This window comes from Oncorhynchus kisutch, linkage group LG29 (genome assembly GCF_002021735.2).
Source record: "Oncorhynchus kisutch isolate 150728-3 linkage group LG29, Okis_V2, whole genome shotgun sequence".
Taxonomy (NCBI): Eukaryota; Metazoa; Chordata; class Actinopteri; order Salmoniformes; family Salmonidae; genus Oncorhynchus; species Oncorhynchus kisutch.
Genome location: NC_034202.2, coordinates 16,348,295 through 16,362,375, shown reverse-complemented (window position 1 = coordinate 16,362,375; position 14,081 = coordinate 16,348,295). Strand labels below are relative to the sequence as shown.

Genomic DNA, 14,081 nt, shown 5'->3' with positions numbered 1-14,081 from the left:
TCTCCCTCTCTCTCTCTCTCTCTCTCTCTCTCTCCTCTCTCTCTCTCTTCGCTCTCTCGCTCTCTCTCTCTTCTCTCTCTCTCTCTCTCTCTCTCTCTACTCCTCTCTCTCTCCCCTCTCCTCTCCCTCTCTCTCTCTCCCCTCTCTCTCTCTCTCTCTCTCTCTCCCTCTCTCTCTCCCTCTCTCTCTCCCTCTCTCTCTCTCCCTCTCTCTCTCTCGCTCTCTCTCTCCCTCTCTCTCTCGCTCTCTCTCTCCCCTCTCTCTCTCTCGCTCTCTCTCTCTCTTTCTCTCTCTGCGTTCTTTAATTATTATTATTTTTGGCCAGACAGACCTGAAAAAAAATCCTTTTATTGTATCTTTCAGAAGTGTTTCTGAAGCCAAAACTTTGATTATTACTCTGAGACTGTAGCAGAGTTTGGTTTTGTTCGCCCCTCCTCCCTGTACCCATCGCCTGTCAACCCTCAGGGGTGCTCTTTAACTTTACATGCAATAGGCCTATGGATGAAGCCCCCTGTGTCTCTCCTCCCTATCCAATCTGCCTATTAACCTTTCACTGTATCTGGTGAGTGGCACAGAGCCAGACATCATGCCAGGTTAAACTGTCAGACAGAGAAGAGAGAGGGAAGAGAGAGAAGGAGGAAAGGACAGGGGGGGGTGACAGTGAGAGAAGGGGAAAAGGGAAGTAAGGGAAATTGTATGATAGTAGAAGACAGAGGCAGCAAGTAGGCAAAGAGAATGGGGTGAGAGAGAGAGAGAGAGAGAGAGAGAGAGAGAGAGAGAGAGAGAGAGAGGGAGAGAGAGAGACAGAGAGACGGAGAGAGAAAATGAAATGGTAAGATAGTGGAAGACAAATGCTGCAGGTAGGACAGATTCAGGAGGATCGATATGTCTGCTTTGTTTTGTCATTAAAGACCCCAAAGGTCAAGTGAGATTCCACACAGCAGCATGCCGCAGCAAGGTCTGAATAAAATACTGTACACACAAGGACAAAGGCACACACACACTCAGCTTTTTGTTTTGCCTTACAGCTAAACTAACATCAACCTTGCTGTAGGTTTTCAATTTGTTGGAGGACGACATGTTGGAGGTGATCCAGACTGTTATTGCCCCTAGACTCTCTGGGATTTTTTTTTCATTGGGGGGGTAGAGCAGATTTAATCTTGCAGATAGATTGTGGGTTCTATCAATATCAACTGTTTGCATCATTTATAATTCCCCTTGTATTTTCCCCCAACCCTGCCATCCCTACCCTGATTGGAACAATCTAACAGACAACAATACTTCTACTGCTACATACAGCTACTTTCTCTCACATGTATGGTGCATGTTATTAAATAATTATACATATATTCCTAATTTCCTCAAGTGCTGGCTTTTCACCCACAGTGGCCAATCCACCATTCAGTCTGATCTTAACTCCAGCTCTCCGATGTCCACAGATTAACTCATCATTCCCAGTATAATGCCATTTTGCTATTTCCTTTTGCAATACATCCCTCCATTTTACTGTGATGTCTTATGAGGTTCTCTGTTTCTCTCTCTCTTTCTCTCTCTTTCTCTCTCTCTTTCTCGCTTGATGTGTAGCCTAAACAAATTGGCTTTTTTGCTTGTTAGTGAGGACATACCCATCCCATTCCTGAGCTTTTGTGCACACAGACACACACCCACACACACAAACAAACAAACACACACACACACACACACACACACACACACACACACACACACACACACACACACACTTATAGTTCAGGTCTCTTACTGTAAGTAACTCAAGGAGAGGACAACGTGCCTGTCTGCATAGCTTTTTTGTTGGAAGCTGGTTTTCTCATTGCTAGAGTAATGGACTGATTATGTAGGGTGAGATCATCTGCGCTGTGATTGAGTCAAATCTCATATGATTATATTGGTATTCCCTTTCTCCATCAGCCCATCAGCCCAGTGGGGTATACCTCTGATTCTCAACAGTGTATGCTGGTTTTTGTCCTAGCCTTTTAATCAGAGGCTGGTTTAGAGTTGGGTAAGTAGATGAAAGGACTGTGGCAGTGTGGGTGTCCTGGTGTGGCTGTGTTGTGTTGTTGCGGGTGATAGGAATCTCATCTCCCAGTGCTGAAGGAGCCCGCACTGTAGTTGATAACAGTGCCTGGTCAATGCCATGGAGGAGCTGTGTATACTAACTTGTCATGCATCGATTTCCCAGCCAGCCAGAGGAGGAGAGCAGTCTCACTCACTCAGTCACTCAGTCACTCAGTCACTCAGTCACTCACTCACACACACACACACACACACACACACACACACACACACACACACACACACACACACACACACACACACACACACACACACACACACACACACACACACACACACACACACACACACGCACGCACACACACACCCACACACACAAACTCATGCACACACTCACACATACACAGACACAGACAGAAAGACAGAGGGAGAGAGAGAAACCGTCACACACACACACACATAAACATAAACTCATGTACACACGCACACACACACACACACACACATAAACATAAACTCATGTACACACGCGCACACACACACACACACACACACATGCACACACAGACACACACACAGAGAGAGACCGAGTGAGCCCTCTCTCCACAGAGAGACACAGCTGGATGATTGGTCAACACACAAACAGTGTCAGCAGGGAGTGTAGCACACCACAGTCAACATGAGACTGGAATTTAGTGATAGAAAGAGGAGAAGAGAGGAGAGGATATTACTTGTTGTCCTCCATAGGGGCTGTCCTTTCTCTCTCTCTATGGGTATTAGGTGTGTCTCAGAGTCAGCATAGGGAATGCACAAGCCAGTGTACAGTATGAAAAGCTTTAGATTTATACAATAGGCACTCATAGTTTACCAAACACTTGTTCTACTGAATCTAATACATTAAAAACTTGATTTGTGTGGTGGCAGTTGGACTTTTGGGCAACACAGAACCTATAAGCTCAGCAGAATGGCCCAGTACCGCCCAAAACCCCTCGACTCACAAAACATCTCTCTCCATTCTCTCCACTCTCCAGTCAGCAGACGAGTGAAATGCTGATGTCGTCATTCTTCTAATTCAGCTGCTATAGATGCCAACTTTTTCCCTTTTCCTTCTTTCTCCAGTAGCCTTTGCAGCTATCAGATGTGTTAGATTGGCTTCCATAGGTCAGGCAATAGACTGAGGCTCTGGGCCAGTGGCTGTGTTTGTGTGTCCACATGTGGTATTGTGTGGTTATATAGTGAGCTTGCTGCTGAGTTAAGCAAGAAGGAAGGCAGAGTGCCCTGGTTTAGTTTGACAGCACTGCTGTTGTGCAAACACATTGCTCACAGAATCAACACTTTCAGAAGTGTCACTTTTCGCTTTCACACTCCAAGACTTGAGATGTCAAACACATGCTTGCGCACACACACACACACACACACACACACACACACACACACACACACACACACACACACACACACACTGATTAGTGTAGTCATGGTGACTAACTTTCTAGTTTTGTTCGTTAGCTGGAGTTATGAATCACTTCAAATTGACATCACATTATCAAATGATTTTTTAAATGTATTTGTAATGTATTGAGGTAGAAGGATTTGTACCTTTTGAATAGAAAACTTAACTTCATGTGCTTCCTAGTAAAAGTTAAGAGTCCTTAAACGTTGCACCAGAAACTTTCCCCAGTTTGCAGCCCTGAACTCTGCTAATACCATGGATGGGGAGGCACATATCATCGGTAGGATTGCGGTGTAAGCACAAAGCAATTTGGGTAATGGAATTTGTGGAGTGTTGTCAATAGAAGGGGGGGGGGTCCTGGCTATCGATGCAAGTCGTTCATCACTCAACGCTGATCAAAAGCCCATTTAAAACTAACCAACTCTGACTGCATGCTCAGAGATGGAGGAGAAAATGCTTGAGTGGTTAGAGAGGATGTCAGTACTTAACTTTCATTTTAGCCAGACATGATTAACTCTCAGATTAGTGCAGCTGACTAGGCTTCCCATTTCCCTTCCCTTTCCCAATGTTCTTATCCCTCGCTTGCTAGCTAGACAACTTCGGCTAACACAGTCACATCAAACAGTGCAGCCAGAATAACAGAATACATCTATAACAATGAGCTAATGATGCACGATTTCGCCTGGCATAGGAAATTTGCTCTCCCGCCAGGACACTGTTCAGAGAAGCTAGCCAACTAACTTAGACAGCAATCACTTCAAATTGAATCTGGAATGACAGCAAACTAACTGTATTTTGTGTTTCTCTAATGGGATTTATTTGTATATATCCACAAAACTGATGCTGATTCATGATTTCGACTAGTTGAGAAAAGCTACCAGACTGTCTTGTCCCGAATCCTGGCACGTTCATTACTATGGGACAGCTTTGAATTGAATTGAATTGAATTGAATTTCAATATTTAAACAATGTTGCAAATGTCAGAGAGACAGACAGCAAGGTTCATACAAATCTCCGCTGTTGAAAACTAAATGTAAGTCTAAAAGAAATCTGAGATAATGTCTAGATGCTTTTTACAGTGGAGATCAAGTTTATAAATTGCCTGGCTGGGCTGATGAGACACTGTATTGCGCAATCAGATGGAACAGAGTAAATAGGCATTTTAACGTCATAGATTTAGCCGGTGGTAACTTGTGGAATAGACACCTGCTGGAATCCAGTTTTAACCAATCAGCATCTAGAATTAGACACACCCGTTGTATAACCTCAAATATTCTCATGCACGTGCTCAAACACACATCAAATATATACTGTAGATGTTTAAACACACACACCTGCACATTCATAACACTGACACATTTACAGGGGTTTGGAATGGCTGGAATGGTCCTTAACACTTCCTGTTTTGTCTCCTCCAGGACTGGCTGAGTAAGTTTGGGTATCTCCCACCCCCTGACCCGGTGACTGGACAGCTCCAGACCAAGGAGGCCCTGACCAAAGCCATCAAAGCTATGCAGAAGTTTGGAGGACTGGAGGAGACCGGAGTGCTAGGTGCGTGTGTGTGTGTGTGTGTGTGTGTGTGTGTGTGTGTGTGTGTGTGTGTGTGTGTGTGTGTGTGTGTGTGTGTGTGTGTGTGTGTGTGTGTGTGTATGTGTGTGTGTGTGTGTGTGTGTGTGTGTGTGTGTGTGTGTGTGTGTGTGTGTGTGTGTGTGTGGCACGTATGCACACACTATCTTTGTCTTTATCTTTGTCTTGTTTACGTTCTGCTAAAACAATACAGCTTTAATTGATTAATGGGTCGACATGCTCACTAGTTCACTACTCAAAATGAACTTGTACATCTGCGTATCTGATCCCCTGCTCAGACCAAGCCACCCTGGGCCTGATGAAGACCCCGAGGTGTTCCCTCCCGGACCTGTCTGAGACAGAGGCGGTGGTGGGCCGCAGGAGACGAGCCCTGACGCCCCAGAACAAGTGGAGCAAGAGACACCTCTCCTGGAGGTACAGTACACTACAATAGAATAAACCCACCTGGCCACAACGTCAGTCTGTGTGCTACCAGTGTGAGGCTGACCGGGGAGATGTAGAGTGGACTGGGTATGGTAGAGAGTATGGTAACAGGGATGGTATGGAACACATAACCTGCTTTGCATGTACAATCTAGTCCATGGCTAATGATGCACATGGTGTTGAGCAGGTGTGTTGGATTTCAGGGAGGATCAGCGTTGGATGTGTGAGGTTACTTTATGAAATGGGTGAAATGCGGACCGCTGTGCTGGACTGCAGATGGATGTGTGTGCAGGCCAGGGTCATTGGGAAGGGAAGCAAGGGGGAGGGAAACCATTACTATACTGAGCAAAAATATAATTGCAACATGCAACAATTTCAATAAGGAAATCAGTACATTTAAATTCATTCATTAGGCCCTAATCTATGGATTTCACATGACTGGGCAGCGGAGCAGCCATGGGCTGGCCTGGGACGGCATAGGCCCACACACTTGGGAGCCAGACCCAGCAAATTCGAATATGTTTATCCCCACAAAAGGGCTATATTACAGACAGAATTACTCCTCGGTTACATCAGCTGTCCGGGTGGCTGGTCTCAGATGATCCCGCAGGTGAAGAAGCCGGTTGTGGAGGTCCTGGGCTGGCGTGGTTACACATGGTGTGAGGTTGTGAGGCCAGTTGGACGTGCTGCCAAATTCTTTAAAACAACGTTGGTTGAGACATGAACATTCAATTCTCTGGCAACAGCTCTGGTGAACATTCCTGCAGTCAGCATACCATATTGGGGCGGCAGCGTAGCCTAGTGGTTAGAGCGTTGGACTAGTAACCGGAAGGTTGCAAGATCAAACCCCCGAGCTGACAAGGTACAAATCTGTCGTTCTGCCCCTGAACAGGCAGTTAACCCACTGTTCCTAGGCCGTCATTGAAAATAAGAATTTGTTCTTAACTGACTTGCCTAGTTAAATAAAGGTAAAATAAAAAAAATACCAAAAAAATACCAATTGCACACTCCCTCAAAACCTAAAACATCTGTGGCATTGTGTTGTTAGACAAAACTGCACCTTCTAGACTGGCATTTTATTGTCCCCAGTGAAAGATGCACCTGTGTAATGCTCATGCAGTTTAATCAGCTTCTTGATATGCCACAACTGTCAGGTGGATGGATTATCTTGGCAAAGGATAAATACTCACTAACAGGGATGTAAACACATTTGTGCACCAACTTTTAGAGAAATACGCTTTTTGTGCGTATGGAACATTTCTGTGTGCGTGCGTAAGTTGCTGACACCTACATAGCCTCTCTCACATGCACACGTACACACACACACAAACACAGACACACACACACACGTACACACACACACAAACACAGACACACACACACACACACACACACACACACACACACACAGACACACACACACACCTTTCTTCCCCCTCATTGACAGATCCTGCAGTTGTATCTATCTCTTTCCTTTTTTCCCTCTCTCGTGCTCTCTCTCCCTCTCTCCTTCTTTCACCTGCATTCTAGTGCCAATCATATGCCTTGCTCCTGTCTGCTTGCTCCTGCTCTCCTCTCACCTCTACTGTCTGCTGGCAGCCTGACTGTCTGTTGAGACCAGGGAGAATGTGTTTGTATTAACACTAGTACTGATTTGTACAGAGTCCTGAAAACACTGTGCTCACTGGATGGGGAGCTGGAGTTTTCTCTCACAGATTTTATGGTTTGGGCTGTAGAGCTCAGAGACCAAGCAGATCTTCTATATGCTTCTTTACCTGGGGGTTTGGAAAGTAGCACCCATTGATTATCTGTTGACTTAAACCCAGTCTTGCACCGTGCAAATGAAAGCATCCCAGAAAATAAGCTTGAATCCATGTTCCTCCAGTCATCTAAAGAGTCGACAGAAGTTCTTTAAACAGGTGAAGTTCTCTCTCAGTCAGTTCTACTTACTGCTCTCAGTCACAGACTGGCCTCGGGTCTACCAGCCCCAGTGAGAGTAAGGTCAGGGCTCAAACACTGTAATAATGTTCCTTAATGGTTTGTTTGAGAGCGCTGGAGATAAGGGGCTGGTGTAGAGCAGAGGGTCATGGGGCAGGGGCTTGGCTGGGAGCTGTGTTTGGAGCGATACACACACAAAACACACTTCAATAGAGTTCCACATATACATAAGTAGGGAGCTATTTTCAGCTGGCGTTAAGGCGGCGCTAGTGTCAAACGCACATTAGTTTGCAATTTCATCATCTAAAAACTGTCATTTTCAAGCCCTAACGCCAGGTTTGGCAATTTACCTGTCTTATATCAGCACACTTGCACTCAGATGGGAGGGGTGGAAATATTTTTGACTTGTCCTTTACAACATGATCCAAAGTTCTAATATCAGGCAGCGATGGTAGGGATATTTAAGACCAAACAAAAACTGTTTTTAGAGGTAACGCAGTTGGTTATGCCATGAATATTGAGAGTGGAAACACAGCCTATCCATCCATGACGCACACTGTCCATATTCGCATGGAACAAGAGTAGACTAATGTGCCTTTGACATGTATTTAGTTTGGCTCCTGAGACCGCTTGAAAATCAATCTTAAATCACCAAAGATCTATAAAAATATCAAGTTTGAGAGGAGTAACATTCCATTTTTATCTCTGCATTGTAGACAGGCCCACATTATTTTAGCCATGCAGGTCTCGTGCGTTATACCCCCTCCATGATGTAGGCTACATGTCACGCCCATCGTATTTAGAAGTTATCTGTAACCCGTAACAATTGCTTGTTTTCCGTTTAATATGTTCAAACCCCAGGCCCTCCCTACTATAACAAAGAGTCTTTGTATCCTGGTTACATTTTACATTTATTTATTGTTGTTGTTAAAAAAAACTGATTGAAGGGGCGGAGCTAGCATGTTGGAGTGAACGGCTGTGTTTGTGAAACATTCTAACTGAAACCTACTTTACTTTTTACAACATTCGTTTCTTTCTAGTACAATATTGTACATTTTTATGTGAACATGCTGGGTAATAGGCGACTAAAGGACAATAAATCCTCATCGGAGGCCTCCTCTCCACCAAACAACGAGACAGACATGGCGGAAGGCCCGGTAGTAACGTGACACTTTCAGAACTTATTCAGGCTCTGGGAGAACTACGTGTTTTAAAGCTACTATTGCTGAACTGGACACCAAAATCGAGAGCACCACTTGAAAAGTTTCTTCGTAGGGCCAGAGTATTGTGGACCTTGAGAAGGCTTCTGAATTCAATCCTAGGATCGACGACTTAGAGAAGCTGTGCACATCCTTGCAGGAGAGTGTGCAGGGGCTTTCTGTGAAAGTGGTCGGTTTGTCCAGACGTCATAACCTTCACGTTGTTGGTCAGGCAGAGGGAGTGGAGGCTGGCTCTCGCCCCACCGACTTCTTCGCCAAGCTATTGAGGGATACAATGGGATCGGATGTTTTGGCTTCGGATCCGCTGCTGGACCGTTCACATCACGTTCTTGTCTCCGTGCCAGGGCCAACGTCCTCGCCCAGTTATCATCTCTTGTCCCCGTGCCAACCGTTACCCCCCCCCCCCCGCTCTCCTCGGTTTTGGACGCAGAGAAGTTCATTCTGGAGTATACAGCAATCCCCCGTACGGGTTAGAGCGCCTTGTCATTGTGTGTTAGAGTCTGCTCATGGACTCAAATCCATACTGTGCCATAGTGGGTGAAATCTTATTAAACTGTCTCAGCAAGGGCTGCCGACTGTAGTTTTATTGTTGCTCTCTGACATATTAGACACTTAGCCGGGCCAATGGAGGGCGGTCAGAGCTTTCCTTTCACTTTCATTTCACTTTCATTCTGGCTGGACGACTGCCCTGTCGTTGGAGGTTCGAGTGGCTTGCCAGGTTCGATCATTGACGCTTTCAGATGGATATTCTTCTCGTCCCCCATTTTTGTTTTGTTTCATTATTTATTTATTTCTCGAGTCTTGCATTATTTATTTATTATTTATATATTTATTTGTATTATTATTTTTATTTATTTGTTTAAATCTTGCATTATTATTATTACTATTATTATTATCATACCTTTTATTTATTGTTGGCAGAGGACTGGTGGTGATGGTTGGGGCGGGGCAGATGGGGTGGCATCAGACACCTGGATATCATGTTGGAGTTTTGTGCCATTCTGTTTCTGTCATTGCGCAGGCCCCTTCTACCCATTAGGTTCCACCCAGCCTCCTGTGGTGTTTTTGTATATATTTGTAGGTGTGTGTACATATAATAATTATTTATACTATATACTTTATTTTTTTCTCTTAGCATTTTATTATTATTATCATGTGAATATTTTAATTTAGTTTTTGGTATAAATGTTTGTGTGTGCATACAGTTGAAGTCGGAAGTTTACGTACACTTAGGTTGGAGTCATTAAAACACATTTTTCAACCTTTCCACAAATTTTTTGTTAGCAAACTATAGTTTTGGCAAGTCAGGATAGGACATCTACTTTGTGCATGACACAAGTAATTTTTCCAACAATTGTTTACAGACAGATTATTTCACTTATAATTCACTGTATCACAATTCCGGTGGGTCAGAAGTTTACATACACTAAGTTGACTGTGCCTTTAAACAGCTTGGAAAATTCCAGAAAATGATGTCATGGCTTTAGAGGTTTCTGATAGTCTAATTGACATTATTTGAGTCAACTAGTAGTGTACCTGTGGATGTATGTCAAGGCCTAATTTCAAACTCAGTGCCTCTTTGCTTGACATCATGGGAAAATCAAAATAAATCAGCCAAGACCTCAGAAAATGTATTGTAGACCTCCAGAAGTCTGGTTCATCCTTGGGAGCAAGTTCCAAACTCCTGAAGGTACCACGTTCATCTGTACAAACAATAGTACACAAGTATAAACACCATGGGACCACACAGCCGTCATACTGCTCCGGAAGATGATGAACGTACTTTGGTGCGAAAAGTGCAAATCAATCCCAGAACAACAGCAAACTAACTTGTGAAGATGCTGGAGGAAACAGGTACAAAAGTATCTATATCCACAGTAAAACGAGTCCTATATCGACATAACCTGAAAGGCCGCTCAGCAAAGAAGAAGCCACTGCTCCAACACCACCATAAAAAAAGCCAGACTACGGTTTGCAACTGCAAATGGGGACAAAGATCATACTTTTTGGAGAAATGTCCTCTGGTCTGATGAAACAAAAAATAGAACTGTTTGGCCATAATGACCATCGTTATGTTTGGGGGAGGCTTGCAAGTCGAAGAACACCATCGCAACCGTGAAGCACGGGGGTGGCAGCAACATGTTGTGGGGGTGCTTTGCTGCAGGAAGGACTGGCGCACTTCACAAAATAGATGGCATCACGAGAAAGGAAAATTATGTTGATATATTGAAGCAACATCTCAAGCTTGGTCACAAATAGGTGTTCCAAATGGACAATGACCCCAAGCATACTTCCAAAGTTGTGGTAAAATGGCTTAAGGACAACAAGTGGCCATCATGAAGCCCTGACCTCAATCCTATAGAAAATTTGTGGGCAGAACTGAAAAAGTGTGTGCGTGCAAGGAGGCCTACAAACTGACTCAGTTACACCAGCTCTGTCAGGAGGAATGGGCCAAAATTCAACCAACCTATTGTGGGAAGCTTGTGGAAGGCTACCCAAAACGTTTGACCCAAGTTTTCATAGGGCTAGGTCCCTTTTTCTCAGTTTCCGCATGACTGATGTGCCCAAAGTAAACTGGCTGTTGCTCAGGCCCTGAAGCCAGGATATGCATATAATTGGTATTATTGGAAGGAAAACACTTTGAAGTTTGTAGAAATGTTACAATTATGAACACAATAGATATGTAAGGCACAAATCCAAAGAAAAACCAACCAGAATTGTTTTTTTGAGAGACCATGCTCTTACAATTGAAACTAAAGGGGAATACTGAATTCTAGCTCCCAGGATGCAATTCCTATGGCTTCCACAGGGTGTCAGCAGTGTATGCTCAAGGTTTTAGGCTTGTAACTTCCCAAACAAATAAGAAATGTGAGTTTTAGTACAGGGACACAGTTTTGGAAATTTGTGTTTGGGCGCGCGATGAAGTCAAGACTCACCTGCTAAGGCGCACCTGTTCCTATTGAACATACTTCTTTCCGTAAGAAATATTATAGTTTGATTACATTTTAGGGTATCTGAGGAGTAAATAGACATGTATTTTGACTTGTTGAAACAAAGTTTAGCGGTAGATTTTCAGATTCCTTTCTCTGCATGTTGAACGAGAGGATTACTCAAATCGATGGCGCCAGCTAAACTGACTTTTTGGGATATAAAGAAGGATTTTATCTAACAAAATGACACTACATGTTATACCTGGGACCCTTTGGATGACAAATCAGAGGAGGATTTTCAAATAGTAAGTGAATATTTAATCGCTATTTGTGAATTTATGAAACCTGTGCCGGTGGAAAAATATTTTGAAGTGGGGCACCGTCCTCAAGCAATCGCATGGCATGCTTTCGCTGTAATAGCTACTGTAAATCGGACCGTGCAGTTGGATTAACAAGAATGTAAGCTTTCAACCGATGTAAGACACTTGTATGTACCTAAATGTTTAATATCCATAATTTTTATGATTATTTATTTTAACTTAGCTCCAGTTTCACCAGAAGTTGTCCCGTTAGTGGGACCCCAAGGCTTATGAAGTTTTAAACAATTTAAAGGCAATGCTACCAAATTCTAATTGAGTGTATGTCAACTTCTGACCCACTGGGAATATGATGAAAGAAATTAAAGCTGAAATAAATCATTCTCTCTACTATTATTCTGACATTTCACATTCTTAAAATAAAGTGGTGATCCTAACTGACCTAAGACATGGACTTTTTACTAGGATTAAATGTCAGGAATTGTGAAAAACTGAGTTCAAATGTATTTGGCTAAAGTGTATGTAAACTTCAGACTTCAACTGTATGTATATATATGTCTGTGTGTGTGTGTGTGTGTGTGTGTGTGTGTGTGTGTGTGTGTGTGTGTGTGTGTGTGTGTGTGTGTGTGTGTGTGTGTGTGTGTGTGTGTGTGTGTGTGTGTGTGTGTGTGTGTGTGTGTGTGTGTGTGTGTGCGCGCATGTATGTGCATGTGTACATGCGCACATATATACACATATGTAATATGTAAATGTACTGTTGTCTATATCGGTTGCAGATGGTTTATGTTTAGACCAGCATTGTTCACGCAATATAACCTTGAGATGTTATAGCTTGCTTATCTCATGGGTCGACCCAGGATGGCACTTACAGTGACTTGCGAAAGTATTCACCCCCTTGGCAATTCCCTATTTTTTGCCTTGTAACCTTGAATTAAAATGGATTTTGGGGAGGTTTGTATCATTTGAGTTACACAACATGCCTACCACTTTGAAGATGCAAGATATTTTTTATTGTGAAACAAACAAGAAATAAGACAAAAAAAACAGAACTTGAGTGTGCATAACTATTCACCCCCCCAAAGTTAATACTTTGTAGAGCCACCTTTTGCAGCAATTACAGCTGCAAATCTCTTGGGGTATGTCTCTATAAGCTTGGCACAAAACTGCTCCAGCTCCTTCAAGTTGGATGGGTTCCGCTGGTGTAGAGCAATCTTTCAGACATACAACAGATTCTCAATTGGATTGAGGTCTGGGCTTTGACTAGGCCATTCCAAGACATTTAACTGTTTCCCCTTAAACCACTTGAGGGTTGCTTTAACAGTATGCTTAAGGTCTTTGTCCTGCTGGAAGGTGAACCTCCATCCCAGTCAAAAATCTCTGGAAGACTGAAACAGGTTTCCCTCAAGAATTTCCCTGTATTTATCGCCATCCATCATTCCTTAAATTCTGACCAGTTTCCCAGCCCCTATCGATGGAAAAACATCCCCACAGCATGATGCTGCCACCACCATGCTTCACTGTGGGGATGGGGTTCTCGGGGTGACGCAAGGTGTTGGGTTTGTGCCAGAAGTAGCGTTTTCCTTGATGGCCAAAAAGCTCAATTTTAGTCTCATCTGACCAGAGTACCTTCTTCCATATGTTTGAGGAGTCTCCCACATGCATTTTGGCAAACACCAAACATGTTTGCTTATTTTTTTCTTTAAGCAATGGCTTTTTTCTGGCTATTCTTCTGTAAAGCCCAGCTCTGTGGAGTGTACGGCTTAAAGTGGTACTATGGACAGACACTCCAATCTCCGCTGTTCCTTTTTTATGTCTCTATTTTAGTTTGGTCAGGGCGTGAGTTGGGGTGGGCATTCTATGTTTTTGTTCTATGTTTTTGTATTTCTGTGTCTGGCCTGGTATGGTTCCCAATCAGAGGCAGCTGTCTATCATTGTCTCTGATTGAGAACTATACTTAGGTAGCCTGTTCCCACCTGGTGTTTGTGGGTAGTTCATTTCTGTTTAGTGTGTGTTGTTCCTGACGGAGCTGTTTCGGTTGTCTCTTTGTTGTTTTTGCATTTTAGTGTTCAGTTTCGAATTTACATGACGAACACGTACCACGCTGTGCTTTGGTCCTCACAAGTATTTTTTTTTTCACTTCACCAATTTGGACTATTTTGTGTATGTCCATTACATGAAA

At 43.4% G+C, this 14,081-nt stretch overlaps 1 protein-coding gene across 1 annotated transcript in view; it reads left to right on the top strand.

Annotated features, from left to right (window-relative positions):
- Nucleotides 1-14,081, top strand: part of LOC109874343 (matrix metalloproteinase-17) — an 81,144-nt gene that overhangs the window by 40,979 nt on the left and 26,084 nt on the right. The window contains exons 2-3 of the mRNA XM_020466211.2: nt 4,906-5,038; nt 5,353-5,488. Coding sequence (XP_020321800.1) covers nt 4,906-5,038; nt 5,353-5,488 — 269 coding nt within the window. The remainder of the gene's footprint in view (nt 1-4,905; nt 5,039-5,352; nt 5,489-14,081) is intronic.